The 27,102-nt window shown below is 49.9% G+C and overlaps 1 protein-coding gene across 1 annotated transcript in view; it reads left to right on the top strand.

The window, feature by feature from the left end:
• Positions 1–311: 311 nt before the first annotated feature.
• LOC115331332 (proclotting enzyme) overlaps positions 312–27,102 on the top strand; it is a 51,686-nt gene continuing 24,895 nt past the window's right edge. Inside the window, exons 1-2 of the mRNA XM_040218285.3 lie at positions 312–381; positions 11,206–11,282. Coding sequence (XP_040074219.1) covers positions 312–381; positions 11,206–11,282 — 147 coding nt within the window. The remainder of the gene's footprint in view (positions 382–11,205; positions 11,283–27,102) is intronic.

Genomic DNA, 27,102 nt, shown 5'->3' with positions numbered 1-27,102 from the left:
TCCTTCCGTTTCTCTGTGCCGTCATTGCGAATAACTTCGTCGTCATTCGTTCACCAAACAGTTGAAGACGAAAAATGCCACGTCCAAGTTTCACTAAAGAATCCAAGGTGTTGATTTGTAATTTCTTATGGAAACACTCAGTTAAACACTATTCCATCAGGAGTAGCTGAAGGAGGGTCACGCATAGTGGTTGGAATTGAAGTCTGAATACAAAAACAATTCTGGTCCCAAACATCAAGTAGTTCCCAATTGTATTTTGAAGTCCCCTAGGACGTTCGATTTTTATATTACACAGGTATTCTTTGTTTCAGATGGAATTCTACACCCTGATTTTTGCAGTGGTTCTTGTGCACCAGGGCGTGGCGCAGCAGTCCAATAAAAGTGAGTTCTTGGCAACCCATTCAAAATTGTGGAAACTTGTAGGGTAACCAGCTAAGAATTCAAAGAACTTACGCAATACTTCCTAATATTGTGAAGCTGTTCATTTTAAATTTTCTGAAAGAGGACGACTGCAAGTCCTGCGAGATGAGCGCACAAAGGAACCGCATTGTGATTCAGTGATACCGCCTGAGTCACCTTGGGGCCCTGCAACGATATTGAGTTTGAGTATTTCTAACTTTATTCGAGTTTACTGCGACTAATGCGGAGCCAAGTAAATTCACGTGCAACGGCGCAATCTAAAGATAGAAGCGGTTAGTATGTCTCTCCTAAAGAGACACTGGAATGAAAAAAAAGATATTGCGGAACATACATATATATATATATATATATATATATATATATATATATATATATATATATATATATATATATATATATATATATATATATATATATATATATATATATATATATATATTAGCAGTATTTACGTCGCTAGACGCAATTTAGGTGCCGAAGGTGGAAGTCGCAGCCCGCTTAGTGCCGCTCCGTGCTTACAAGGTGCTTACATCTTTCATTGGCTGGAGAGGTAATTGACGTGTGAAGGGTCGATTGTAAATTTGAATCTCCGTGCCGTAGTAGTATTCTAATCAACAATTTATTAGAGCACAACTCTTAGGCTCCCGTTTCGGTGTTTCGCGGCGTCGTCGTTGGCGTAACCGCCGCGAAATTTAGCGGGAAAATTTCTGTCACGTGACCTCAACACCAATTCAGTCGTCCCGCCCTAGTTTAGCTGGGAAAATGATGTCACATGAGTAGGTGTCACGTCACCTATGAAAAAATTCAATTTCTAGTCTAGATTTAGCGGGAAAATCGACATCACGTGACCAAAACGCCAATGCAGTTTCCCCGCTCAATTTGGGGAAAATGACGTCACAAGACTTGGTGTCACGGCACCTATGAACAAATTCAGTTTCTCTGCTAGATTTAGCGAAACAAATTGCGTCACATGACCTCAACAGCAATTCTGTTCCCCGCTAAATTTAGCGGGGAATTGATTTGCTGTTGAGGTCACGTGTCATCCATTTTTCAGCTAAATTTAGTGGGGAGACTGTGGGAGGAGGGGAGGGTATAGAGGAGGAGGAGGGGAAAGTACGGAGGAGGATGGGAGGGTTTGCAGGAGAAGGAGGGGAGGGTAGGGAGGAGATAAAGGGGAAGGTAAGGAGAAGGGGAGGAGGAGAGGAGGCGGGGACAGAAGGAGGGGTAGAGGAGCAGAAAAGGAGGAGGAAAAGAGGGGAGGACGAGGAGCAGAGGAGGGGAGGAGGAGATTGTACGGAGGAGGAGGAGGGGCATACCCTCCCTTCCGTACCCTGTTTTCCTTCTCCTCAAGAGCTGCGCTCTAATTTCACTTTAGAGATTTTTAAACGTCTCATTTTTTTTTATGTTTCAGAAGCGAATACTCAAGATAGAGTCAATATTGTTTTCGAATGTGTTCTGAGATTGCTTCTCCCCCTTTGATTTGAAACATTCAAAAAAGGCTGCCGGAACCTGTGAAGTGCTGAACGACCGCAGCTCGTTGAGCTTGTCAATTTTTTTGAGTGCGAGTCGTTTTGGGCTCACAGAGGTGTTTAGAGGAAGATCTCCTCAACCGAAGTAGTTTGCAGTAAGACACTGTCGCAAGTACGAGCCTTCGGGAGCGCTGTGAGGATGCTTGTTCTCGTTGCGGGACTGGCCCTGGCGTCCCACATCAACTATTTTGATCGACCTGGCTTTACTTAGAAGAAGTGTTCGAAGCAGGAAGCCCGACTTGCTCGCTCCGCCTAAGCAAACCCTTTTCCTGCTTTCCTTGCCATTCCTGCATTATTTCATATTTGCAATTTTATATTACAACGCCTCCCTGACCGAGAATGCGGCTTTGACCTACAAACAACGGAAAACCGGCTACATGGTCCTGATCACCACCCTCGCAGCCATCAGGACCCTGTGATGAAATGAATCCTTCGAATCAAAAGACCCCAACTAGTGAGATGGCCTCTCAGATTCCACCACCCAAGAGAGTGCGTACAGAAGAAATATCCAATGCAGATGAGGACAAATCATCCATTAACAACATGAACGACGAAGACGACTCTACACTGTTGATCAAAGTGTCGTATCATACGAGCAGACCATCTGGAATTCCGGTCATCTTCAAGCCGACGTCACCTGAATCATCATTTTGGAAGGTGAACCCAAATTCAACTGCTAAAGACATCGTTGCGGTCACTCAAGAAAAGGTATTGTCACACAAGATCAACAAGGATGGAAGCCTCCCTGTGAAGGTGGCATCACTTGGATCCGCAAACAAACTACTGACGCTGCAATCCCTAGGAAACATCAGGGTCTGTGCAATCGTGCCACAGACATACTCAAGAAATTTAGGGAAAATTAAGAATGTGCCTCATGAGTATCCTGACATTGCACTCCTCGAGTACTTTCTCAACGCCGGAGTAACGTCCGTGCAACGACAAGTTGCCTACCTTCGCAAGGAGGATGGGACTGTCGAACCACGACCCTCTGGAAGCGTTGTTCTTGTGTTTCGTCCAGACCGCCCGATGCCCTAGCGCGTCGTTTTTGGCTTCACCAGTCGCCCTGTCGAAGACTACTTTGGAAGACGGGTTCAGTGCTTCAGATGCCAAAGATATGGCCATGTTGCCAAACATTGCCGAGGCCCACAACGTTGCAAAATCTGCGCTGGACCGCATCACTTCAAGAACTGCAATTGTAAACAATAACCAAAGTGTGCCAATTGTGGCGGCAAACACTCGGCATCCTTCTCCGGCTACCCACGGAAGCATACAGCAACCGCAGCAGCTCGCACAAGCATAATGAACGGCCGAGCTCTTAGGCGCCGTGCGCCTTCACGTAACCCTGAGGTCGTCGGGCTCCCGACGTTGTCTCCGACTCAACGAGAAGAACTAGAGGAACCTACATACGCCAGTGCAGTAAAACGTCGTCCAAAAGCACGTGTGGCACATATGACTACAGAGAAACGTAGCAACAGTGTCGCACAAAAAAAGAAGAGTGTCGCCGAAACATCGACTGTGGATCCGTTGCGTGCAACCGCGAACGTTCGATCCTCAGCGAACCATCGTTCATCGACTTCTTCGGAATTGGTGCCTACGCCACGATTTACGTCCCGCCAGCAGGGTGATATAAGTCAAATATTGCTACCAATGTCCTTGCAGCACTAAAAGCCATTCTAAAACCTCACCAGACGTTAACAACCTCCTGGAAGTAAGGGCTTTTCTCGCAACGGAACACCTGCTAATGGCTTCAAATGATTCTTTAAAAAAATGTAAAATAACATCGGGTGCAATTGAAGATAATTATAAAAAGGCCACTATTTTCCAATGGAACACAAGAGGGATTAAGGTCCCGATTGTCCGATTTTAGACAGCTGGCTTTCAAGTACAAGTACCATATTATTGTTATATGCGACTTCAGTTGTCCGAGCAACATCCGTTTATCAAGATACGAAACGTTTGACTCCTTACGTACTAATAGGGAAAGTCGCGTAACTATCTTCATTCGCAGAGAACTTCCGTACGTGGCACATATTATTTCATCCCATCCGGACAATGAGTATGTTTGTGCTACAATTTCTGACGAAAAATGCACGTTCTCGTTCACCATTATAGGAGCATATATACCTCCAAAGTCCAAGTTCGACAGAGCACGCTTAGAGAACATCCTGAACACAGTCCTATCGCCACATATAATTACAGGAGGTTTTAACGCACACCACTATATATGGGGCAGCCTTCGCACAAATCCTCGGGGTAGGTGCCTTGCTGACATAGCACATACACATAATTTATCGCTATTAAATGATGGAAGTCCTACATATCTCCGGGGTGCAGAGAGTAGCAGTTGCCTGGATTTGACATTTGTCTCGTTTTCTCTTGCGTCTCAAGCTATTTGGTTCACAGATATTGAAACACGGGGCAGTGACCATATCCCTACATACACAATTATACAAGGATTTATCACATGCAAGAAAAATCATGTTGTCAAACGAGTTCATTGGTGGGAGTTTGAGCAGTCAATGAGAGTTAAATGCAATACGCTAACTGAACTTCCTGAGTTTGAAAAAGCTGTCATTGACTCTGCAAACTCATCAACCCATAGTCATAGCCCTCCATTTAAACGAACAACTATTGACGCGGAGTACGAACGTCTTCGGGCAATACGTCAACAGGCGGAGAGGCGTGCTTGACGAACTAAAGAAAAATACGATATTCGTGCGGCAAGAAATCTACAGAAAAAAAAAAAAAAATAAGCCGCCATTTTGACAAGCTCGGTCAGCGTAAATGCAAGGGATTTTGTGAAAATATTGATCCACGAAAGCCACTCTCCCCAATTTGGAAAATAGCTCGAGGCCTGAAGTCTTCTCCTCATAAATATCATCCATTCCGAGCACTTCCGTTGTCGGTGGCATGTTCTCAAAAGAATCTTGCAAACGAGTTTTGTGCATCTCTCACGTCGAGTGTTTCCATGCCGAAAAGTCGTCCTGTCCTTACCGCTGCAGCACCATCAGCTGTTAATGTCTGCATGGACGATGTCTTCACGCGTGGCGAGCTAGATACCGCTCTTGTACTTATAAAACGAAACTCATGTCTCAGTCCGGATGGGATAAAATATGTTTTCTTAACACATATGGGGACTGATGCTCGCAATTGACTGCTGGAATATTTTAACAAATTATGGACAAATGGAGAAGTACCTAGCGCATGGAAACGGGCAGAATTGTTCCATTATAGAAGCCTGGCAAGTCTCCTCTACTTCTATCATCATACCGTCCTGTTGCTCTGGAAAGTTGTGTTGGCAAGTTGATGGAGAAAATGATTAATCGTCGCTTAGAATGGTATCTGGAGAAACGAAGAACTTATCCAAAAAATATGCAATGTTTTCGTCGAGGAAGAAGCTCCGTGGATCCGTCCTTGATCTCGTCACCTACGCCAAAGAGGAAAGATCTCAACGGAGGATCACAATAGCGGCCTTTCTCGACGTCAAAGGAGCGTTTGACCGTGTCACTCATAATGCCGTCTTTCAAGCGCTGCAGGAGGTTGGCATCGGAGACCGTCTCTACAAGTGGATCGAAAGTTATCTCTCAGATCGCACCATTTATATGACCACACAAGATGGAGACGCGTCGAACCATTTCATTTCTCGGGATGTTCCCCTGGGAGCCGTGTTAAGTCCAACCCTATTTAATATTACGCTTATCACGCTCGTGCAGTCGTTGCCACAAAATGTAAATGTATCCTTATATGCAGACGATATCTGCGTGTGGGCTTGTGGCTCTACTCGCGTACAAGCTAAAGCCAGAGTACAATTAGCTTTGAAGAAAGTTCACAGATACCTTTGCGTCCGTGGCCTTGAAATCTACGCTGCCAAATCTGCTGACATTTCATTTACTCGAAGGAGCATGGACCCTTATCCACTTCGCATTTTTAAGCACACAATTTCATACGTCAAAAGTCAGATATTTTTTAGCGTATATATTGATAGAGGACTAACTTGGACCCCCCATGTTAATTATCTAAAACGGAAGCTGGTGAGTTTCATTGATCCCTCCCGCTTCATTAGTGGCACTATGTGGAGCGCGTCAGTGCAGGCGTTGCTACGTCTCTATCAGGCTTTATTTGTTGGTTTGCTTAGGTAGAGCCTTCGAATTATCAACGGTATGTGCGGTACAAACTTAGGCACACTTCGAAGCCTTCAGGCACGCGCTCTTCGAGCCTGCCTTGGGCTTCCAGCATGTGCGTCAACAATTGGAACTATAGCAGAAGCACGCGTCATTCCTATGAGCGTCCTGCTCATGCAGGAAACTTTAAGGCTTCATTTGAGACACTTAACTCAATATGACGATCACTCTCTCGCCACGATAGAATCTGCACGTCCAAACTCAAGCTACTCCAAGGCGCTGTCCCAGGTACGGCAATACTTGCCAGGAGATCTTACACAAGCCACAGTTTGCACAACACCTCCGTGGAGATTTCCGGAACCAGATGTCAAACTTGATATTCCCGGTATAAAGAAAAAATCAAATATGCCAATGGTCGTGATTTTACCGGTTTCTTTGTCCCATATTTACGGTAACCATCTCTCAAGAACACATGTCTGCGCTGACGGCTCATGTACCTTTGATAGTTCTACTTGCTGTGTAGTCATTCAAAGTCATTGTACAAGTGCGATTCAAGCTAAGCTACATAACTTCATCTACCGTGTCAGAGCTAGTGGCAATTCATCAAGCACTTCAAATCGTCTTCACAAAATCGTCCCACCCCTGGACAATATTTTCTGACTCAAGCCGGCCCTCCAAGCAATATCAGCATTTTTGCGACGCGGCCAAAATGACTAAGTGGTTTTAGAAATAAAGACCCTTCTGATGCGGTGTTTGGATCTAGGACACACTATATCCAGTTTCAGTGGATACCAGGACATTGTCGTTTAACTGGAAGCGAGGCTGCAGACGCAGGTGCGAAGTTAACCCATCCTCTCGATGCAACTATTACAGTTCCGTATTGTCGGAATGATATTAGATGCCTTATCAATCGTCACGCCGCCAGCGCAAGGAGAAGGCCTGTGGCGCGATGTCTCCTACCATTATGCTCCACTCTATACGTTGGACCCAAACCTTACCTTTCAACTTCCACGTGATCTTCTCCGGAGGACAGAGGCAGCAATACATCGCCTCCGGCTCGGTGTCGCTTATAGGTACACAGTCCTTCCTTCACCGCATCGGGCAAGCCAGAACGGCGGAGTGTCTAACGTGTGTTTGTGATAAAACAATTGCTCACATATTGTGCGACTGCCAAATCTACGACGCGGAAAGAGAAGACCTAAAGAGTACGTTGTTGCAACTAGACAGCCGACTGTTTTCTGTCATGAAAGTGCTTAACACCTGGGAAAGCCATCAGGTTGCAGCGAGGGCCACAAAAGCTTTTCTGCGTTTCCTAAAGGAAGCGCGGCTGAACTTCTGCCTCTAAAGGACACACATATTTTATTTGTAATGTGTTTTATACTTTGTGCTCTCTTGTCACTATTTTTTTTTCCAGACGGATTTATTGTTTTGTGTTCTCCTATCTTTTCCATTATCTTTTAATTCTCCACAACCCCCTCCCCAAAACAGGATAGCCACCCAGGACTTTAACCTAGGTTAACCTCTCTGTTCTTCCTTTTCTGACTCTTTCTCTCTCTCTCTGGCTTTATTTATTTCTTGCGTGTGTTCAGTTTGAATAAAGATGTCGGTCCCCGTAAAAGCGGCCCCGCTTTTCCATGAAACGTGTAACCGTCGTGATTGCGACCATGGTTTCAATACCGAAACGATACCTATACACATATGTGTGTTTGCGAGCAATTTGGCTAGATGCAAGCGGGCGTTCGGCTCACATCAAGTTTATGTGTGTTCCCGTCATTTCTCTTGGAAAGGAAAGTAGCTCTCAAGTTTTGCAGTGCACGTCGCCTAAAAACGTGACCATGACCTCCACCTAAATTGCGTCTAACAACGTAAGTATTGCGCAAAAAGATTTCTATTTGTAATAGATTTATAAAAAAAAAATACGTGGTTTAGATAAGTTTTTTTTTAATGTTTCCTTTTATTGTACTGTCCCTTTAAACCAGCTTGCCTTTATTCTCGCCTTAGCAGAGGTTCTTCCTTTCAATCTCTCCTTCACAAACCTTGATGACCTAGTAATGAGGATCACGGGAGTGAAGTAGTCAGGGGACGACCCCATGGCGACGACAATCAAATGCGGCTCATGTATGGGACACGGGCACCACGCGAGCAGTTGATTTGGCTCGTGATAATGAATGCCTCGACGAGCATACGTGTACTGGCTTGTGCCCAATCAACGTAATGACGGAAATAGCCGAACAATGCCTGGGATTCAGCGCGTGCCCTCTGCTGTGACAACCACAATGCGTTGCTTGAATGAGCATACGCGGTATATAATCTGCACGATATCACGTGGTGGGTTATACTGGCGTATTCTGACTGCAAGTTGAAAGGGTGAACGCTGCTCGTTCTTCACTAATTTTTCTGGTAGGCTATATTATGAAGGTGAAGGATTCATTTCAAGTTGTACTTACTGGAAGTACAAAATGTCTTCCACCGTAAGTCTTAAAAATAGAACTCTTGAGCACTGTTAAACGCTTACTGGTGCTGCCTATCCGGCCGTGCGTGCATGAGAGCTTGAGAACAAGGTTTTTGTGTTTTCAATTAGTAATACAGTTTGTTTAATAAAGAACTTTATAAAATAAGTCTGATCTTGACCGTTAAGAAAATGAGTATGATCTAGATCAGCAATAAGACCAGTGTGATCTGGATCGTCAATATAATAAGTGTGATCTAGATCGTCAATAAAATTAGCGTGATTTCTTTATGCAGTCAAAAAATTAGTGCGATCTAGACAGTTTCTACATTCACCGTGATCTTGAACGTTAATAAAAGTGGTGCGATCTAGACCTTCACTTAAATTCAGATGGGTTTCTTCCTTACAGATCCCGTATTGGTAAGATTCATAAATTCAAAGCCAGGATATCTTTGGTTCCAGTGATTGTGCCTTTGCAATAGCAACGTCGGTGGCAATATAATGATATCTATGCAAGCGCGAGGTTACGGAGGCTTACAGCAGTGGACAGCTGAGCCGTAAACCGCAATTGCGCCGATGCGCGAAGTTTATTTCAGTCCCAAGCAAAGTTTCGTTGTCGCTTTAGGTAAGCGACACGGCCGACCAACACTCAATGAAGCAAGGCTAACTTCTGCTCCAGTTTGAGAGCGAGCAGTCTGCGTTGCACTTAGAAAGAGGAGCAGCCTATAGACGCCTTCTGGCAGCTGTGCATGGGCGGCGCCATAATCGACGTTCAGTTTTTGTTTTCTCTTATTCCGTTCGCTTCACTTCATCATTGCCACATCAGGACAGATTATTACCACTTTAGGTGCCACTCTGTCCTTCTCCCTAGTATTGGTTTTTGCGGAGGCTCGTCAATGCCCGCTTCAGTGGCTCGACATCTCGGTAACACAAGGGAAGGTCGGCTATGGCGGCTCAATATGGCGCGTGCTTAAAGCGTCTGACTCTATACTCGGCGTTAACAATTATGTGCTACATTGTAAAGGCTAGCGTAGCTTCCACAGTGCTGCAGCCCTGCACTGCTTCGAAAGCACGTGGCTTCGTCTTGCGTCTCATTTGCATAAGTTTGCTCAACTATGCGCCCAGAAAGTGAGGGGGAGGAGGAGACAAGAGTGCGCGGGGACATCAAAATTCAAAGCTCAGATGGGAATGAATAGTGGGTAGACCTAAAGCCTTTGTCTCCACTGCACTTATTAACACATTAGGACGCGGAACGCCGGCGTCTGGCACTTGGCTTTTTGGCTCTTGCGTTGGAACACGTTCGACAAGTGAACTGGAGACAAAGGAAGCTATCTTTCTGTCTACCCACTGATCATGTCCAATCGGAGCTCGGCGTTCTGACGTCCCCTCTCGTCTTTTCCTCTCCTTCAGTTTCTCGGCGCATAGCTCTGACAGAGTTGGAGCACTGCAGAAGATATACCGTATTTACTCGAGTAATAGCCGCACTATTTATGAACAGAGCCCTTGCTTCTACTTTCCCGCAAAGCACATATACAGCCAATCGTCGCGTTGCGCATAAGTAACATAGCAAATAATCAGATCTAGAACGCGATTCTCCATACAAATGCAATCTTCACAGATGGTATCTTCGCGCGAAGACGTTATCTCTGTCCTGTAAACCTATGGAGTCATGTTATCGATCGCGGTTATTTGGCAATCAGCATGCTCCGCGGAAAAGCGAACCGGTTTTCTTCATAAATGGTGCGGCTATTACTCGAGTAAATACGGTACGCTATAGCCTCGACAGCGCAGCAGAAAATAGTTGACGCCGAATATAGACATGCCCATATATGGTAGCGCCAAGGAACAGATTCACTCAGAAGTGTCGCAGTTTTTATAACTTTTTATATGCTTGCCCCATAGCTTACCCAGGCGTGAACGTTTTCTAGCCTTTTTAAAAGCCTTGATTATAATTCAAAATAATTTTTTTCACCAATTAGATGGTTTAAGTTATACAGACATGGGGTGATTCTAAGCAGAAAGATTATTCAGAAACACGAGCCCAGACGTCTGCCTTGCACAGAGAAATATGAAAATGGTAAAAAAAAAGTATGCAAGGATTAAGTGAAGAAGGGAATAAGAGCAATGAGACATCTGTAGTTTGACTATTTTGCCACAATTAATGCCAGAAGTCATTGAACTTGTAACGAAACTCTTGACTCAGGTTCAGTTACGAAAGCCCAAAGGCCCTCTGAAGTATAGTTCTCTCGGTGACGTAAGGGGCGCACTACGATAGTGTGTGTTTTATCGCTTAGTCAGAAATCGGCAGTTAAATTTCACAATTTAACTCTTCTAATAAAACTTGAAGCATCGCAATTATTCTTGATCGTCATGCTACACAGTTGTTTAAGGTTTGCATTGCTATGCCAACAAATTCTTTTTTCTTCTTCTAATTCACGCATACGTATATTAGCACAGTAAAGAGCCTCACACACACACATTGAGTGCTATGACTGACTCTTTATAGCCCAGGCTGAAGAAACTATTTCTACATAATAAATGTAAACTTAAGAGAAAAAAAAATCACCACGCTCGTACATGAAGCTAGCTGCGTTGGGAATAACTTGTTAACACTAATCTTCACAGTTGCCGTGTGACTTGTTCATTTTTACAATACTAAAACAATAGGCCCTTGATTTCTTTGCAGGCTGTGGAATAACGGATAGGATCACATCCATCATCGTTGGTAGCCAAACTTCTACAGCTGCGGACTGGCCTTGGCTGGTTTGTAAACATTCTCATCTTGTCTGCGAAAAAAGCGAATGCACTGTGGCGTCTTCGATGCCCCATACGCTAGCTATACACTGACTGCGAAGAGGCGCATTTTGCATCTGTGTTGTGAAAAACAGAGCATGCACACATATTTGCCAGGTACTTTGCGAATTTAAAAATGAATTGGCAAGATATCAGTCTGAGTTTTTAATGCTTGAAAATGCGGTGTTAAAGCCGTCATGAAACGATATCGGGTTGGAATGTTAATGGCTTTACAGAGGTGTGTTGGTCCTAGCCTGGCCCAAGTATACTCGCACTGTACTCGCACGAACCGCCACTGATTCAGAAGCTTCTTGGTTGCGGCGAAATTGCGAGGATAAAAGGAGACTATTTCTTCCAGCCATTGGCTTCGCAAAGCTTGATGACGTATTTGTGGGACCGAAACCACCCGCCGGGCGACAGTCGAGCGCAGCTCATGGATTGGACACGCGAGCTGCGTCAGCACTCAACTTCGGCTCGTAACAATCAATGCCTCGGCGGACACTCGGGTAGTGGCTCGTGTCCAACCACTGCGGTGATGAGAATAGCCAAACTCTAGCAAGCCCCGGAGTTCAGCACGCGTTTTCCACTTTTTCGAACCCAGCGCGTGGCTATGATTAACGTTGGCGGCATAGGGCAGGGAGTATTCACTGGACGCCATATTTGTGGGTGCTGTTTAGAGCGCATGCTCAGAACGAGCTCACATCAATAGGCTGCTAAGACCGGCACTCTTGATGCTGCGGAATGCACGTTGTAATAGGACTGTGGAAGCTCGCCATCAGCACGCGCTCATCATTCGCACACACAGCTATGGCCGCCAGTGAATACTCCCTATAGGGAGTATTCACTGGACGCCATATTTGTGGGTGCTTTTTAAAGCGCATGCTCAGAGCGAGGTTACATTAATAAGCTGCTAAGACCGGCAATCTTAATGGTGTGATATGCACACTGAAAAAGAACTGTGGAAGCTCGCCGTCAGCACGCGCTCAGCAGTCGCTCACACAGCTATGGCCGCCAGTGAATACTTCCTATTGGTGACGTGAGCGGTCGAAAGCGTCGCTGTGGTCGGCCCACCACAATTGGCCGAATGCTGACTATGACGTCAGCAAAGGATGTCTCATCGACGGAAATAAGAGGAATGTAAGAACTTCAATTCTGACGGTGTTGGCAGTGTCGCTTTGAGAGCGCTGCGATTTTGGGCTTTCACCTGCTCATTACAAACACCAGTGAACTGGTTGTTCACAGGGTAATGACGTCACGAAAGGTAACCAAACGAGGGAGCCACCGAAACATCTCGCGGCTAATAGGCACCAGGGGGGCTAAGCTCGGCGCGGCGAGATCGAGGCGAGTTCTCCGCCAAACTCGCCGACCGCCGTGATTGGTCGGCGCCGTGCATGACGACACGCGCCGACACTCCCTAGATCGTGACGTTAAACGGAGGGTTTGAGACGGTCGGAGAGTTGCATATCCGGAACTCGCGGCGAGATGCGGTGACGTCATTGTGACGTGGCAGAAGCCGCCGCGGATGGGAAAAGCTTGCCGGCTCCGACCTAGGCGAGTTTGGGCGAGTTGGGCGCGAGATCAGGGAGAAGCGTCCAAAATGGCAGCGTTTTCGTTCGTGTTTTGCCGTCGGCATAGGTATTTAAACCACGCCAATGTGTTTGACATGGACGACGTTCATTTTCAACAACACTATCGCCTCTCGAAAGACGTGGTAAGGTGGCTGTGCGATGAACTGCGTGGCGAACCGGGCTTGAGGCGATGGAGCCGTCAATGAACCGTCACCCCCGTCGTGAATCCTACATCCAAATTCTACAAAGTGAATCCTAGAAACAAATGCGTTTTTACGGCTATCTGCAACCAGTAACGCAATTTACCATTACCTACAGGCTTTTACAATTATTTTGATGGGTTGCTCTGCTGCGTAGATGCAAGATAAACGCACTTGATAAAATTCGAACTAAAACAGATGATAGAAGAAAAGCAATATACATGAATGGCGCAGACTAACTGTGTAATTTCTTTCTCATCTTTCTTCTTCCACACCGTATTTCGACAAACAAATTGGCCGTTAGTTGTTTATACAGCAGGAGAACATGCCAGAACACTGCGACATTGTCACTTACTGTAGATAAGCAATTTAGCCAGTGCAGTATGACTGCTAGCCCAGGGTCTTTAACGTGCACCACGTAGTAGTGATATACGACCGATGCTCATCAACATCGAAAAGGGCAGGGGTGGGGGTGAATCCACGATCCTGGGTTCTGCAGCGCGAGCTTTCGCTCCACGCGCACCCTATTCTGAAAAAAAAAAAAATATATATATATATTGTGGCTGTGTGGCGGTGTGGGGGGAGAAAGATGAGAAAGAAATTACACAGTTGTTAGTCTGCGCCATTCCTGTATGTTGTTTTTCGTCTATACTCTGCTTTAGTTTATATATTTATCAAGAGCGTTTTTCTTGCATCTACGTGGCGCAGCAAACCATCACAATGTCTAGTCAACTAGCCCACATCCAAGCAATGTTTGTATAATTAGCATCCCTGCTGTTGCCTATTCTTATTTGTCATTTACGATTTAAATAAAAAAATATTGGGCTGTATGTATGTTGATACTTCCTAAAACTTGGTCTGCCTCAACGGGAAAGGTTCTCCCAGCTGTAGATGAGAAATATAGCCATGCAGTGCCGTACAACCGCTAGCCTGGGGTCTTTAACGTCCATCCCGCAGTAGTGTTACACGACTGCACGCCGGTACGATGCTCATCAACATCGAAACGGGCAGGGGTGGGGATCGAACCCAGCATCCTGGGTTCTGCAACGGACCTTTCGCTCGTCGTGCTCCGAGCTGGTGTGCGCTAGCCCAGCCGGCCACCGATCCCCCGATTTAAATAAAATAAAAACCCTTCACTGCGGAGCGTAGGGAAAAATCGGAGCTACGCTGGGGAACTCGCCGCCGCCGGGGGGGTCGGAAATGTAAGAGGGGAAGTGAGAAACTCGCCGGGGCGGAGTCAAAAGAAGCTCCTCCCCTCCCTTGTGACGTGGCATCGGAGAGATTCCCGCCGGAGGCGAGCTTAGCCCCCCAGGCCACGTAACCGTTTGTTCTCGCTTCAAATTGAGGGGATGACTGATGCTCATACTTCTCGAATGTATTTGCCGACTGCCATCGCTTAGGAAGAAAAACTAAGGCAAGTTTATTCGGTTATTTAACGTTAAGGGGTCATTCTGCGTAGTATATAGCGAAATTAGAAATGTTTCACAACTCCTTTAACGAAAAAATCAAACAAATTCAAATTCAAAAGTGCAAAATAAAAAATCCACGGAGAGGAACTTAAATTAAGAAATTAAATAAATATAAGGGACCGCAACTGCACAAATGTCCCAGAGGATACAACGGGGATTTTGTTGTCAAGCCTCGTCTCTTTTTCACTGGTCAGTCTGTTGGGTCTTCTTGATTGCAACCGTCGATTACCGTGTGGGAATCCGGTTGCAGATTTGTTGGTTTAGCAGAGTCGGTGTCTCAGCCAAGAAGCCAAAACTGTTTCCCGGACAGTCCTTGTTCGGGGCACTGGGAGCCGGCTGACCAAACCCGGTGCACAGGGTGGGCTGGAGGGTGTAGGTGCAATCATTGCCCGCCTTTGCTCCACTCCAGTGTTCCAAGAAGGAAGGACATGTCAACGAGCGGTATCATGAGATGTGCGCGCGTCCTGCTTAGATGCTTGTCGCGTCGCCGTTTGTGCTGGGATCATCTGGCATTGAAAGTAGTCATCACACGAGCGGCGGCTGCTAATCGTTTTTTCACCCACTGCACTTGCTATATAATTTCATACAAATGGTCACCCGTTAAAACAATAAAGAAATTTAAGAGAACCGTAGCACCTCGAGAATAATACGAAAATTGAGTAATTACATTTGAGGGAGACGTGTTAGATTACCTTCTCGGAAAAAATATGCCTTCATTGAACTTTCCGGTCCCTCGGCTAAAAACACGAATGTACGCCCAGTGACTAAACGCCTTTCAAATGTAGCTCGCACAACGCTGACCTGCTGTTCAAATTGCTCTCCAATGATGTTTGTCTTCCGGGTTTGGTGACGGGGTTTGGCTTGCTTTGTAGATGATAAGTTTCTTAGAGATGAACACCCCAAAGCAGATTCAGAACATCCGAGCGTGTGTGATACGATATGTGAGTAACAACGACAACCAAACATTTTTTTTTCTTCAGCTGCAGAGGAAATACTAGGTGTTTGTTTTCTTCCATTTCTTTTTTCTAAAAAATGAAAGACGTTGACAAATCTCTGTAAAGGCTGTTTCCCATGCTGCGATTCTCGTCCGAAATCGGTGCGATTTCCAGTAAATGTTGTGGGAGCCGCCCGCTCCACTTCCCTGATTAGGCCCTAATCCTATGGCCGCGGGAAAAGCGCTCCGAGCTGTCCAACCGTCAGCCGAAGCGCCCCGTCTTGTGCCTCGGAGGAGCAGCCATCTTGGCTGCTTACCCTCGCATCGCATGCCTCCATCCCAGCGCTGCACGTGCCCACACCAGTCTGCTCGGGAAATGGACAGCAGAGCTCTCATGACGCGCTTTTACAAGATGCATCACGAATCATTGAGGGCCTGTCCGGAGCCATGCAGTCTGTTTTGTCAGGACCGCGAGCCACGCGAACACCGGTCCGAATCCCCATACTTAAATAAAAGGGGTACGACGACGCGGTCAGCGCAACTGCCTTCCTGGAGGATCTGCTTCACTACCAGCAGGCCACGGGGTTGTCTGACCAGGAAATTCTGGGCCGCATTCTGCAGGTCGCCCTCACCGATCAGGCAGCCCGCTGGCTTCGCCTTGCCGGCCAGCATGCGCTCACTCTCTATGAGTTCCGGGTGTCTTTTCGCCAGGAATTCCTCCCCGCGGATTATGAGCAGAGGATGCGACGAGAGTTGGAGCGACGGACCCAGCACCCGGACGAATCGCTTCTCGAGTATGTCAGGGCAATGCTGGAGCTATTTCTAATAGCTGACCCTGCCGCCCCGAACGCAGAGAGAGTGGAGCGGGTAATCAGGCAGGCGCACCCGACGTTCGCCGCCTACTTACGAGACAGCAGGTTCAGCTCTCTGGACGAGCTTGCCGCCGAAGCCCGCCGGGTCCAGGGCGATATCCTCGCAGCGCGCGCCTATGGGCTTCCGCCCCCGCCGTCGGAGTCCCTAGAGCCGCGCTGCGCGTGGAATGGAAATAGCGGATCTCGCTCTCGCCGGCCCGAGGTGTGCGCGGCCTTTGCCGACCCGCGGAGAACGGACACGAGGGACATCTCTAATCGTGCTCTCGACCCCTACACCTTTGGCTTGCGAAGATGCTCCACAGAGGCGCAGGCGAACCAGCGTTATCGGGACCGCCCCGCGGACCCGAGGCCGCGCAGATGGGCGCAGACCGGGCACCTTGATGCCCAGAATGTGCGCCCCAACCCGCCAAGGAACTTGCGACGGAACCCGTTCCGCGGTTCGAACGTCCAGTGTTACCGCTGCGGTCGTCCCGGCCATTTTGCCCGAGAATCTACCGACCAGCGGCCCGCACCTCAACAAGCTTCGGGAAACGGATCCGGCCGCCGCAGACGAGGTTGGCGGCGCGACGGAACGCGGGTGCCCCCTTGATCGCCCTCGCTCCGTCCGCGTATCGGGTGGACTTTTCGCCCGATGCGCCTGCCCCGTTCTTGGCTCTCACCATCGCCGGCCGGACGTTTGCAGCTCTCCTCGAATCGGGGGCGAGCGCATCATTGTTCGGCGAAGACGTACTGGCACACCTGCTGGCGTGCGGCTAAGGGAATGCAACACGTCCTTTCGACTGGCCGCAGGCGGCACCGCCCAATCGAGCGGCGCCGTAAGGCTGATCGTGCGATGGGACCAACGAGTGAGACGCCACCGTTTCGTCCACCTCCCCGGCCTGTCTGTACCGGTGATTCTGGGGCGAGACTTCCTTGCTCGAACGGGGATGGTGATTGACGTCGCTAACGGAGGTTACCGTGAGGGCCCTTTTGGTCCAGTGAAACCCTTCTGCGAGCCCCCGGCCGCCTCAACGGCCCCCATGCCAACGAGCGCCGCAAGCAACCCTGGTCGCGCGGGAAAGACTGTTTCTCCGAAACCGGTTTTGGGCTTCGCGTCCGCACGCCCGGTGCGTGCCGCTGGCACGGCCGAGAATGCTTCGCACCCACTGCTGACACCCTCCTGCGGTGTTGCGGGTCGCGATAGGGCGCGCCTTTCATCGTTGTTATACTCTTATGACTCGATGTTCACGGACAGACCCGGCTGCGCCGAGTCAGTGCGGCATCGGATCGACACAGGGGACGCTCGCCCCTGGCGGTGCAATCCTCGTCCGGTTAGTTTGGCTAAAAGAAAGGCCATCGACGCCGCCCTGGATGAATTGACCGACACCGGCGTTATCCGGCGTTCAGAGAGCCCATGGGGTTTTCCGGTCGTGCTTGTCCCAAAGAAAGACGGAAGCTCCCGCCTCTGCGTGGACTACCGCAAACTGAATGAACTCACGCGCAAGGACGCCTATCCGTTCCAAAGCATCGACTCCATCATCTCGAAGCTCGGCGGAGCAAAGTTTTTTACAACGCTCGACGCCAGCAGAGGCTACCTACAGGTCCAAGTCGAACCCGACGATGCAGAAAAGACAGCCTTCGTCTGTCACCGTGGACTTTTTGAGTTCACGCGCATGCCGTTCGGCCTTATAGGAGCGCCAATGACGTTCCAACGACTCATGGACCGTGTTCTCGGGGAAGCCAGATGGTCCTATGCCATGGCGTACCTCGATGACATTGTCGTGTACTCGGACGCCTTCGAAGATCACCTGCGTTATTTGGAGGATGTTCTTGAGAGACTAAGGGGCGCCGGAATGACCCTGAATCCGAAAAAGGCCCAAATCGCCGAGACCCGTATCTCTTTGCTGGGTTTCGCGATCGACCGCAGCGGCGTCTCTCCGTGCCCTGAAAAACTCCAGGCTATCCTGGAGTATCCGGCGCCGACGGACGTTAGCTCTCTGCGCCGCTACCTCGGAATGATAAACTTCTATCGTCAGTTTATCCCTGGTTGCACGGCTGTCCAGGCCCGCTTAACCCGTTTGTTGAGGAAGTCTGCGAAGTGGAACTGGGGCCCCGAGCAGGACTCCGCTTTCAGAAGCCTCGCTGATGCTCTCGTGTCCACCGCCAACCTCAAGCTGCCCGACCTGAACCGGCCGTTCGTGATACAAACCGACGCGAGCGACCGGGGACTCGGTGCGGTTTTGCTCCAGAAGCACGAAGGCGCGCTCCGACCGGTCGCCTTTGCCAGCCGATCATTGACGCCCGCCGAAACCCGATACAGCGTGACCGAACGGGAGTGCCTTGCCATGGTGTTCGCGCTCCGTAAGTTCGACATGTTCGTTGACGGGACGACTTTTATCATTGAGACCGACCACGCCGCCCTGAAATGGCTCACACGCCTCCGAGAGCCGGCCGGTCGCCTGGCGAGATGGGCTTTGACGTTGCAGCGCTACGACTATGAGGTGCGCTACAGGAAGGGAAGCACGAACGTTGTGGCCGACGCCTTGTCACGGGCCCCCATTGCGTTTTCTGACCCCTACACGTCAGAAACTCAGCCGAAATGTGTGATTGCGTCCGAGCCACGCACAGCCCAGTCCGACGAGACACCGGCACCCCCGGGGCTCTCTGACGGAACCGTGAACCATGTCGACTCTTTTGGAGGCGTGGGGATCCCCTTTAGCAAACAAGAGCTACGAGAAGCTCAGCAGAACGATCCATTTTGTCGAGAAGTAATCGACGGGCTCCTGGGAGAGCACGACTAGTCGGAGTCGGGCGGTGCGGCCGCCGGGCGATCAGCTGGTATTGCTGGAAACGCCCAGCGTCGGGAAGCCACTGGTAATGTGGTTGGCGCATTGGATTCGTTCTTGCTGGACGCTGACGGGCTTCTTTTGCGGTACATACCATCTGAGAACGACACTTGTGATCCGTTCAAGGTGGTGGTGCCCCGAGGGCTGAGAGGTGCGCTTTTGCGCTTCTATCACACACGCCAACGGCCGGACACGCGAGCGGCCCCAAGACTTATCATAAGTTGTGTCACTTCGCCACCTGGCCCAACATGAAAAGCGACGTACTGAGATACGCCCGGTCATGCCACCTGTGCCAAAGCCTCAGACCGCGAGGCGGCAAAGTCCCCGGCTTGTTGCAGCCCATCAAGAGTCAGCACGCCTGGTCTCTCGCGGCGTGCGACATCGTCGGTCCCTTTCCAAGGAGCCCGAAAGGTCATCAGTTGCTGGTTGTCACTGATCACTTCAGCAAATGGGTCGAACTATTTCCCCTCCGAACGCTGACGGCTCGAGTGATCCTAGATAAGCTAATGGAGGTGTTCTCGCGCTTTGGGTACCCTCAGGCTTTGATAACGGACAATGCCAGCGTCTTTACGTCAAAGGTATTCGTGGACACCTGTGCGGCCCTCGGCATTAAGCACAATAGGACCACGACGTACCACCCCAAGTCGAATGTGACCGAACGCGTGAACTGCAATCTCAAACCTATGCTTGCAGCTTATGCGGAGCGGCACAAGGATTGGGAGACTTATCTCCCTGAGATTGGGTTTGCCCTCCGATCCACGGCCAACCGATCGACGGGATTCACGCCTGCCCAGCTCACAATTGGGCATGAGCTCATGAATCCCATGGACCGGGTTCTGGCAGCCAACGGGGGGATGAACGACGCGCGGCCAGCCTATGCATTGCTGACTACGCCCGGCAGCTACAGTTTCGGTTAACGGATATCTTTTCCGAAGCCCGCCGAAATCTGGAAGCTGCGCAGGCTAGCCAAAAGGCCCAGCATGACCGCACGCACAGAGATGTCCGCTATTAGGCGGGCGACCTCGTGCTTAGGCGCACGCACGTGCTTAGCGATGCAAGCAAGGCCTTTTCGGCCGCGCTGGCGCCAAAGTGGTCGGGCCCGTTCCGAGTCAAAAATTCATGCTCCCGCCTGGTCTATAAGTTAACGGACCTACAATCTAGGGACGTGGGTGGACCGGTACACGTCTGCGACCTCAAACCTTACACAATGAGGGAGGACGAGTCTACCGAGGACCATTGTTTCTTGCGGCAGCAGACGCACTCGCGACGAGGCGGGGTCAACGGCCAAGTGTCGGCACCCCGCTACACGTTGCGGAGTCATCGAAAAAGACGGCTAGAAAAATCCTAGCAACCGGGCAACCCCTGCTTGCCTCGGTAGGTTGCCGCATCCTCTGCCGCCGAGTTCAGTTTGCGTACGCAGAGTGCCATATCCTGTTAATGGCACCGCGTGGTCTGCATTCCAACTGAAACCTCCCGCTCTGCGGTTGGGCCGGTTAATGTACGCAGGCTGCCCGAGTTCAGCTATTGGCAACCCCGCTAACAAGCCTGTTCTCGGAAACGTGTCACCCCTCGGTGGCAATGTTTTCTGTCGGCCAGGAGCATGACGCCCTTCTCCCGGTCCCGCCAAAGCGATCCTTGAGAAGCAGCGCCTCCGAGAGATTTTACGACTTTCGGCGAGGGGTTGGCCCACTGACTTTTCCCCAAGCCCCGTTTCGAAGTCGTGTTTTCCACTCCCATCCCTCTCCACGCGGATGACGGGGGACCGAGCGGAGTTTCCTTGCTGTATGCGGGGAGATGCTCCGAAAGTCCGTCCCGGGGGTTCCTTCCCTTCTTCCCTCTCGTGTAGGGATACGAGGGCGAGGGAGGAGGGAGAGACATTTTGACGCCCGACAAGTGTGCGGGCCGGGATCCAGTTTTAAACTTAGAAGCGATGCAGCAACAACATCAACTTGGGGACGGTGCCGGACGGATGCCGTGAGCGGCGACGGCCTCGGCTTCGTGGAGGGGGCAATGGAGACCCACCTGGAGGCGGCGCCCCTACGGCCGTGGCCCTGATTCCCGCCAAAATGGCGGCTACGGGGTCCGGGAGCAGCCCCGGACAGCGGCTCCCTCCCCCCACGGCGCAGCCCAGCGCCACCCGTCCGCGGAGTCCAACGGTCGCAGCGGGGTCCGGGGGCGACCCAGGTCAGCGGCTCCCTCCCCCCATGGCGCCGCCCGGCGCCGCTCGTCCGCAGACACACGTGAACCCCGGTCAGCGGCTTCGTCCAGGGCCGCCTCGGGGACACCATCACAGTCACCCTTGGACACCCCGTCTCCTGGGGCTGGGGCGGGCCCTCTCCCCACCACCAAATCGACCCGCCACGTCGCAACATGGACGTGGCAGCAGGGGACCGGGCCGCCACACGGCTTCGTCTCCTGGCGGGGATGGCCGGAACAGCGGCGGCCCAGACGGGGGGTCCCGGCCGACAAGCTGCCCCCGCTCTTTCGGGGCCGCACTGATCCAGGACGCGGACCGCGAGGCCCAGGGCGCCTCCATGACGCCGGACCCCGCGGCGGAGTACTGTGAGGGCTGCGGGGTCCTCCGCATTAACGAGGTCCACGACGACAGCAAAATCCATCGGAGCCGGGTCCGGGCGCCCGAAGTGGTCCCCCCGCCTGCCCCGCCTGACCTGCACGCCGCCCTCGACCAGCCAGGTGCCGTGGACGCCGTCCTGTCGTATTGTACGCAATGCGCTGGCAGCACAGAAGCAGATGGATGCGAAAAGCCATTTCCTTTTGTCGTTGCACCCATACCCGCAGACCACACCACTCCACATGCTACCGCACCTGCAAATGGAGCTTATAAAGATTGTTGCTGCATACAGCGAGGGTCGGTACCCTGAGGCACTGCTGGTGAGGAAGCCAGAATAGAATCTGAAGCAAAAAGTGTTTACGCATCTTTTATTTCACACAATGAAATACATAGAACACCTCTGATCGAGTCATTTAGGAGAAGTTCGGGTACCTATAACTGCCTACGGCTGCCTTGTCTGGCGCTGCGGCCTGCTCCTTGCGGCCACCCATGGCTGCTCGTGGCTGCCCTAGGCTGTTCGCCGCTGTTCGCAACTGGCTTAAGTCCAGCAGATGCTCGCTGCCACGACACTGACCTTCTGTACTTACGAAATAGGAGCGAGATAAGTCCCTTGCGTCTCCTGCCGGTCCCGCAAAGCTGTGGCCAACGGGGGGCTTCAGGACAAACATGGCCGAACCCTCATCCTTAAAGGGCAACTACGGCCAAAACTCAAAATTAAATAAATTACTGTTATCGCTGTAGTGACACAAAATACGACCCCAGCCAAAATATTACGTCTGCGGGACACCGCATTCTCAAGTTAAGGGCCGCCCACACTAGCGAGAAAACGCGCGCGGCGCGCCGATCGCGTTGAAAACGCGCTCCGCAAAATCGAATGCTTCAAGAGTGCGCGAGGCCTCCTGTGCTGTCATGTGACATTGGCGGCGGCAGAACTCTCTCTAGTGTGGTCTTCAGGATGCGGGACGTGTCTTCCCGCGATCGGCGTGCCACGCGCGTTTTCTCGCTAGTGTGGGCGGCCCTTAATGCCGATAATAAAAATGCGACCCGCCGCGAGCCGCTGCTCCTTAGCGGGCGGCCTGCGGGTTGCCGATCGCTAAAGCAACATTGGGCCGTGAAGTCAGTTTCGTTCTCTTTTGTTTCCTCCGGTCCTGGCGTTGCGCGGAGTGCGCTTCTTTAAGCCGCTACACCGCCTCTTCGGCTTGTGTTTGGCGTGTTTAGCCGTTGCTAGTTGTTATCTGTAGCCCGTGTAGCTTCGGTGTAGCCTTTTGTTTATTTGCTTGTGAAGACTCCAAGACTCGTTTTAGCGAGCAACTCGGAGCGCCCAAGACTGCCCAGCTGTTCCTCGAAAGATGCCAAGTACAACTTGTAGCGCTGTGGGCTGCTCAAACAACCCGCTGCGCAGCACGGAGGTGATTTTTCACGAGTTTCCAACGGGCCGGAAATTGGAGAAGGTGTGGGTGAGCGCTGTTCGACGAGTGGACTTTAGACTTCGGCTTTTACGCGCCCTAGGAAAAAAAAAAAAAGAAAAAAAGAACAGACGTGTACAGCCCAGCACACGTGTGTTCGGGCGCCGCGGCCCGCGCCGGAGAGCCTTAAAGTTTCGTGTCTGGAACTGGCCTGCAGCGCGAAAGCGAGAGGGCCCCCAGCACTCTTCGCGTTTTAACCTTTCGCGTTTCGACCCTTTCTCATTTGAACCCGTTGTCATTTGAACACCGTAGTGAGGTATAGAAAGAAGGAAAAACATTTGAGGATGAAGGTTGAAGATGAAGCGAAGCGGCACCATCTCTTGCAGTTGCATAGTACATGAAACAATTTTCCTTATGCCTGCGTGCGTGCCACCCCGAGTCTGTTGACGTAGCTACTTGAGCACATGGTGACGTGGTTTCAAAAGTGCTAGCGCAGATTCGGTACTTCATTTCTCTTCTGTCGCTGTATGTCGTTAAGATGTCGCCGTGTGGAGCGGATGGATCATTGTGCTAGTCGTGTGTTATTGCTTGTAATGGCCAATTCGGGTGGTCATTTTCCCTAAAAAAAAAGTTTTCCCATATCTTCGGCAAAGGCGTTCGCGTGGTCAAAGGCTGGCGGGTGCAAGCTTTTCGGGTTGCGCTTTTCAGGCGAGTACCGGCAATTTACCAGCAGAAGTTTTCCCGAGCTCCTAGAGGTCGGGCAGCTTGTCTGCCAGACTCTATCCGGTATCGTCACATCCGAATCGGGATAGGGGACCAAACGAAACAATGCTCGCTGAGGCGGCAAATAACGGGTTCGAGTGGCAAACGAAGCCTACGAGACAGGCACTTTTTTGTGCTCTGAGGCAAGACAGCAAAAACAACGAAGAGAAAGATAATTTATGTTTCAAAGAAAGTCAACATTTTTGGAAGAATTTATCCAGCCCCTGAGCAAGGTATGTTTGCTCTGAGACACGGGCTGCATCATACATCACTTTATTTTGCAACTCTGTATTAACAAGTTATTACACCGCTGAAAAAAAAGGATACATTGTGATGCAGTTTGAAACTTGAACACGCATTACAATTTCAAGGAGGGTGGGTGCAATGAGAAGACAGGATTCCAAAAAAGGTACTAGAGAGTTTTAGTAGATCGTTCCGGTAGCCCCGATAACGATACTATGCATGCGCAAGGGAGGCGGTGGCGGAGTATCTGGTATCGTTATCGGAGTCATGGGAACGATTTACCAAAACTCTCTACCAACAGTAAACAGAATATGGAAAGCGACGCTGGCAAGCCTCCGTGGCAACTGTTAATCGAAAATCCAAACGAAGTTTATTGAAATTTGACGTGCGTGCGGGCAGCACCACACTGATTTATACATCTGCCCTTTCATTGATTTTATATTTTCATATTCTGTCAGCTGTACGGACAGTGGTAATGCCAATATTTTTAAAAATTTGTGAAGCCGCTTCTGTTTACACACATCTCAAAGAGTCGTAATTTATGTTGTTGACGTATGCAGCGTGCTCATGGTACCATAGAATGATCGAAGAAGCTAACAGAGCTCACTCGCGGCCCAGTCAATTAAAAACGCCAGTTCATTGTGCTTTGCATTCGGGTGGAGAGGCTCACGTGATGCGCCGCTGACGCGTTTTTGGTCGCCGGTGCCACAGGCAAGGGCTCGAAGGCAATTAATTACCCGAATTCGCCATAAATACCGCAGAAAGATTGCGAGATCATGATGTTGGATTAATTTGGGTTCGAAATGAAAGAGGCTAAAATGAGAAAAGTCTTTCTGACAATGGTCAAAACAAGAAAGTATGTTTTGAGAAAATTTGAAATGAGAAAAGTTAAAATGAGAAAAGTCGTTTTGAGAAGGGTCAAAACCCGAAAGTTTGTTTTGAGAACGGTTTAAATGAGAAAGGGAGAAACGCGAAAGTTGTTTTGCGCTGGGTTGAAATGAGAAGGTGAAAACGAGAAGGTAGAAATGCGAACGGGTTCAAACGAGAACCACCCCAGCTGATTTCCAGTGTTGCCCGAGCCTCGAGTGGCAAGTTTCGGTTTTGTTGGCCGCGCTCCCAAACAAAACATTAAGGCGTAGATATCTTTAAAACTACGCACAATAACGAGGAAAAAACTACACCTTGCAATTCAGGGACGCTGACTGCACTAAACAGTCGTAATCCCAAAATCGAAAGCATGGACCAGAGTTGCCCTTTAAGGATCTCGCGCCACTGGCCCGCCTTGACATTGCCTTAGGCATCTTCGCTATCTGCGCAGCTTTGTGACACATAGATTGAGTACTCCCTGAGGGAGTTGTGGAGGACGCAGGTCGTCATTACAAATATTCTGCATTCTCTGGCAGCAAGTTGATTGTGCGGCGGAAAATTCGGAACCTGGAAGCCATGACTCCAAAATTGTTCTCCACACACCTCCTGTAGAAGTAAAACATTTAATTTAATGTACAATGGAAGATAGCTCTTGTGTGAATCAGCTTACCTTGCTCGGCTTATACGGCAGTTGAAAATTCTTTTCTCTTCGTCTTGGTTTTTCCCCGGGTATGGCCGCAGAGAGTCCGGGCGGAGTTGAACCGTTGCATCCCCGAAGAATACATGTGGCACCACAGTCGACCTGGTCACCCTAACCCTGGCACATTGTAGTTGCATTGAACAGAGTTACCACGGTTTTAGATGTCCTTCAACTGCGGAAGGACTTCTCAATTGCTATGATCACATGTAGTGATATTGCCTTTTGTCTTTCACTTCAGTATTCAGTAATGAAAAATAAATTAAGTTTTGTGAACTTTCGAAAAGCTGGAGGTCGATCTGTTTTTCAGATTCGAGTGCACTGGTTCGACGTTATGGAGGGGTACCCTAGCTATAGTCAGTTGCAACTGAAAAGGTAGGGCGAGGGTAAGATAGAGCAGGGGAGGAGGAAGCAGACGGAACGCTGGAGAAGAGAGGGGGAAGCCTCCTTCTCTGTTTAGCGTTCCGTCTGCTTCCTCCTCCCCGGCCCGTCTTACCCTCTCCTTGCCTTCTTGAGTTGCAGCGGACTATAGTTCTGTCTGGGGCTGCTAACCTCTTTTTTAACCTCCTCTCCTGGCTTTAAGACATTATTTTTTAGCAGCTTCTCAGGACAGACAAGCTGCCCTGGGAAGTTGTTCGTGCATTTGATTCGTTTACTAATTTGCATGAAAGACGCTGTCATATCGCAGTCACGTGGGGAACATTTGAAAGTTTACAGAAATATAAAAGACATAGTTTATCTTTTTTTTTTGTATTTTGTAAAATTTAAAAAGGGAAATGAAAAAAAAATCGTACTGTCCTGTGCGACCGGATTGCCCTTGTTTTCTTGACTGCTGACAGCTGTAACACTATGCTGACAAAATCGCTAGGATTCTCCGTATCTTGTGGACTTTCTTAGTCCAAGACATTTTTCTTATTTATAATATGTCCTTTTTTTTTGCAGGGGAGTGGTTACGAGTTAGCACTTCGGCTTTTTTTGTTTCTTTCAAATCTAAACGATCAATGCGTTAGCCTTTTCTTGGCGTTTTAGAAAGTGTGCTACACCTATGTCTGAGCCTGGCCCGCGCCCGGAAACAATCTGCGCTACCCGGCCTGGGCCTGGCCCGTACGCCGACACAACTGCGCTACCAGGCTCAGGCCGGGCCCGGGCTTGTTGGCCCAGCCCCGTGCAGAGCTTTAGCGAGCGCCCGTTTTGCGGAAGTTCGCTTCAAAGCAGCACCCTCGAGCTCTCGTGCTGGTGGCACTGACAGCAGTCTCAGCTTAAAGACCAACGACCAGTTCGCCCTTTTCAGTTTCCCCCCGCTTCCTCCTCTCTCCTTTCTACCCTGTCTACCGTCTCCTCTTTCCTCCTCCCCCAGGGTGAGGAGAATCTTCTT

Source organism: Ixodes scapularis, unplaced genomic scaffold (genome assembly GCF_016920785.2).
Source record: "Ixodes scapularis isolate PalLabHiFi unplaced genomic scaffold, ASM1692078v2 PGA_scaffold0__279_contigs__length_252992795, whole genome shotgun sequence".
NCBI lineage: Eukaryota > Metazoa > Arthropoda > Arachnida > Ixodida > Ixodidae > Ixodes > Ixodes scapularis.
The sequence above is the reverse complement of the archived record's forward strand: the minus strand, read 5'-3'. Positions and strand labels throughout refer to the sequence as shown.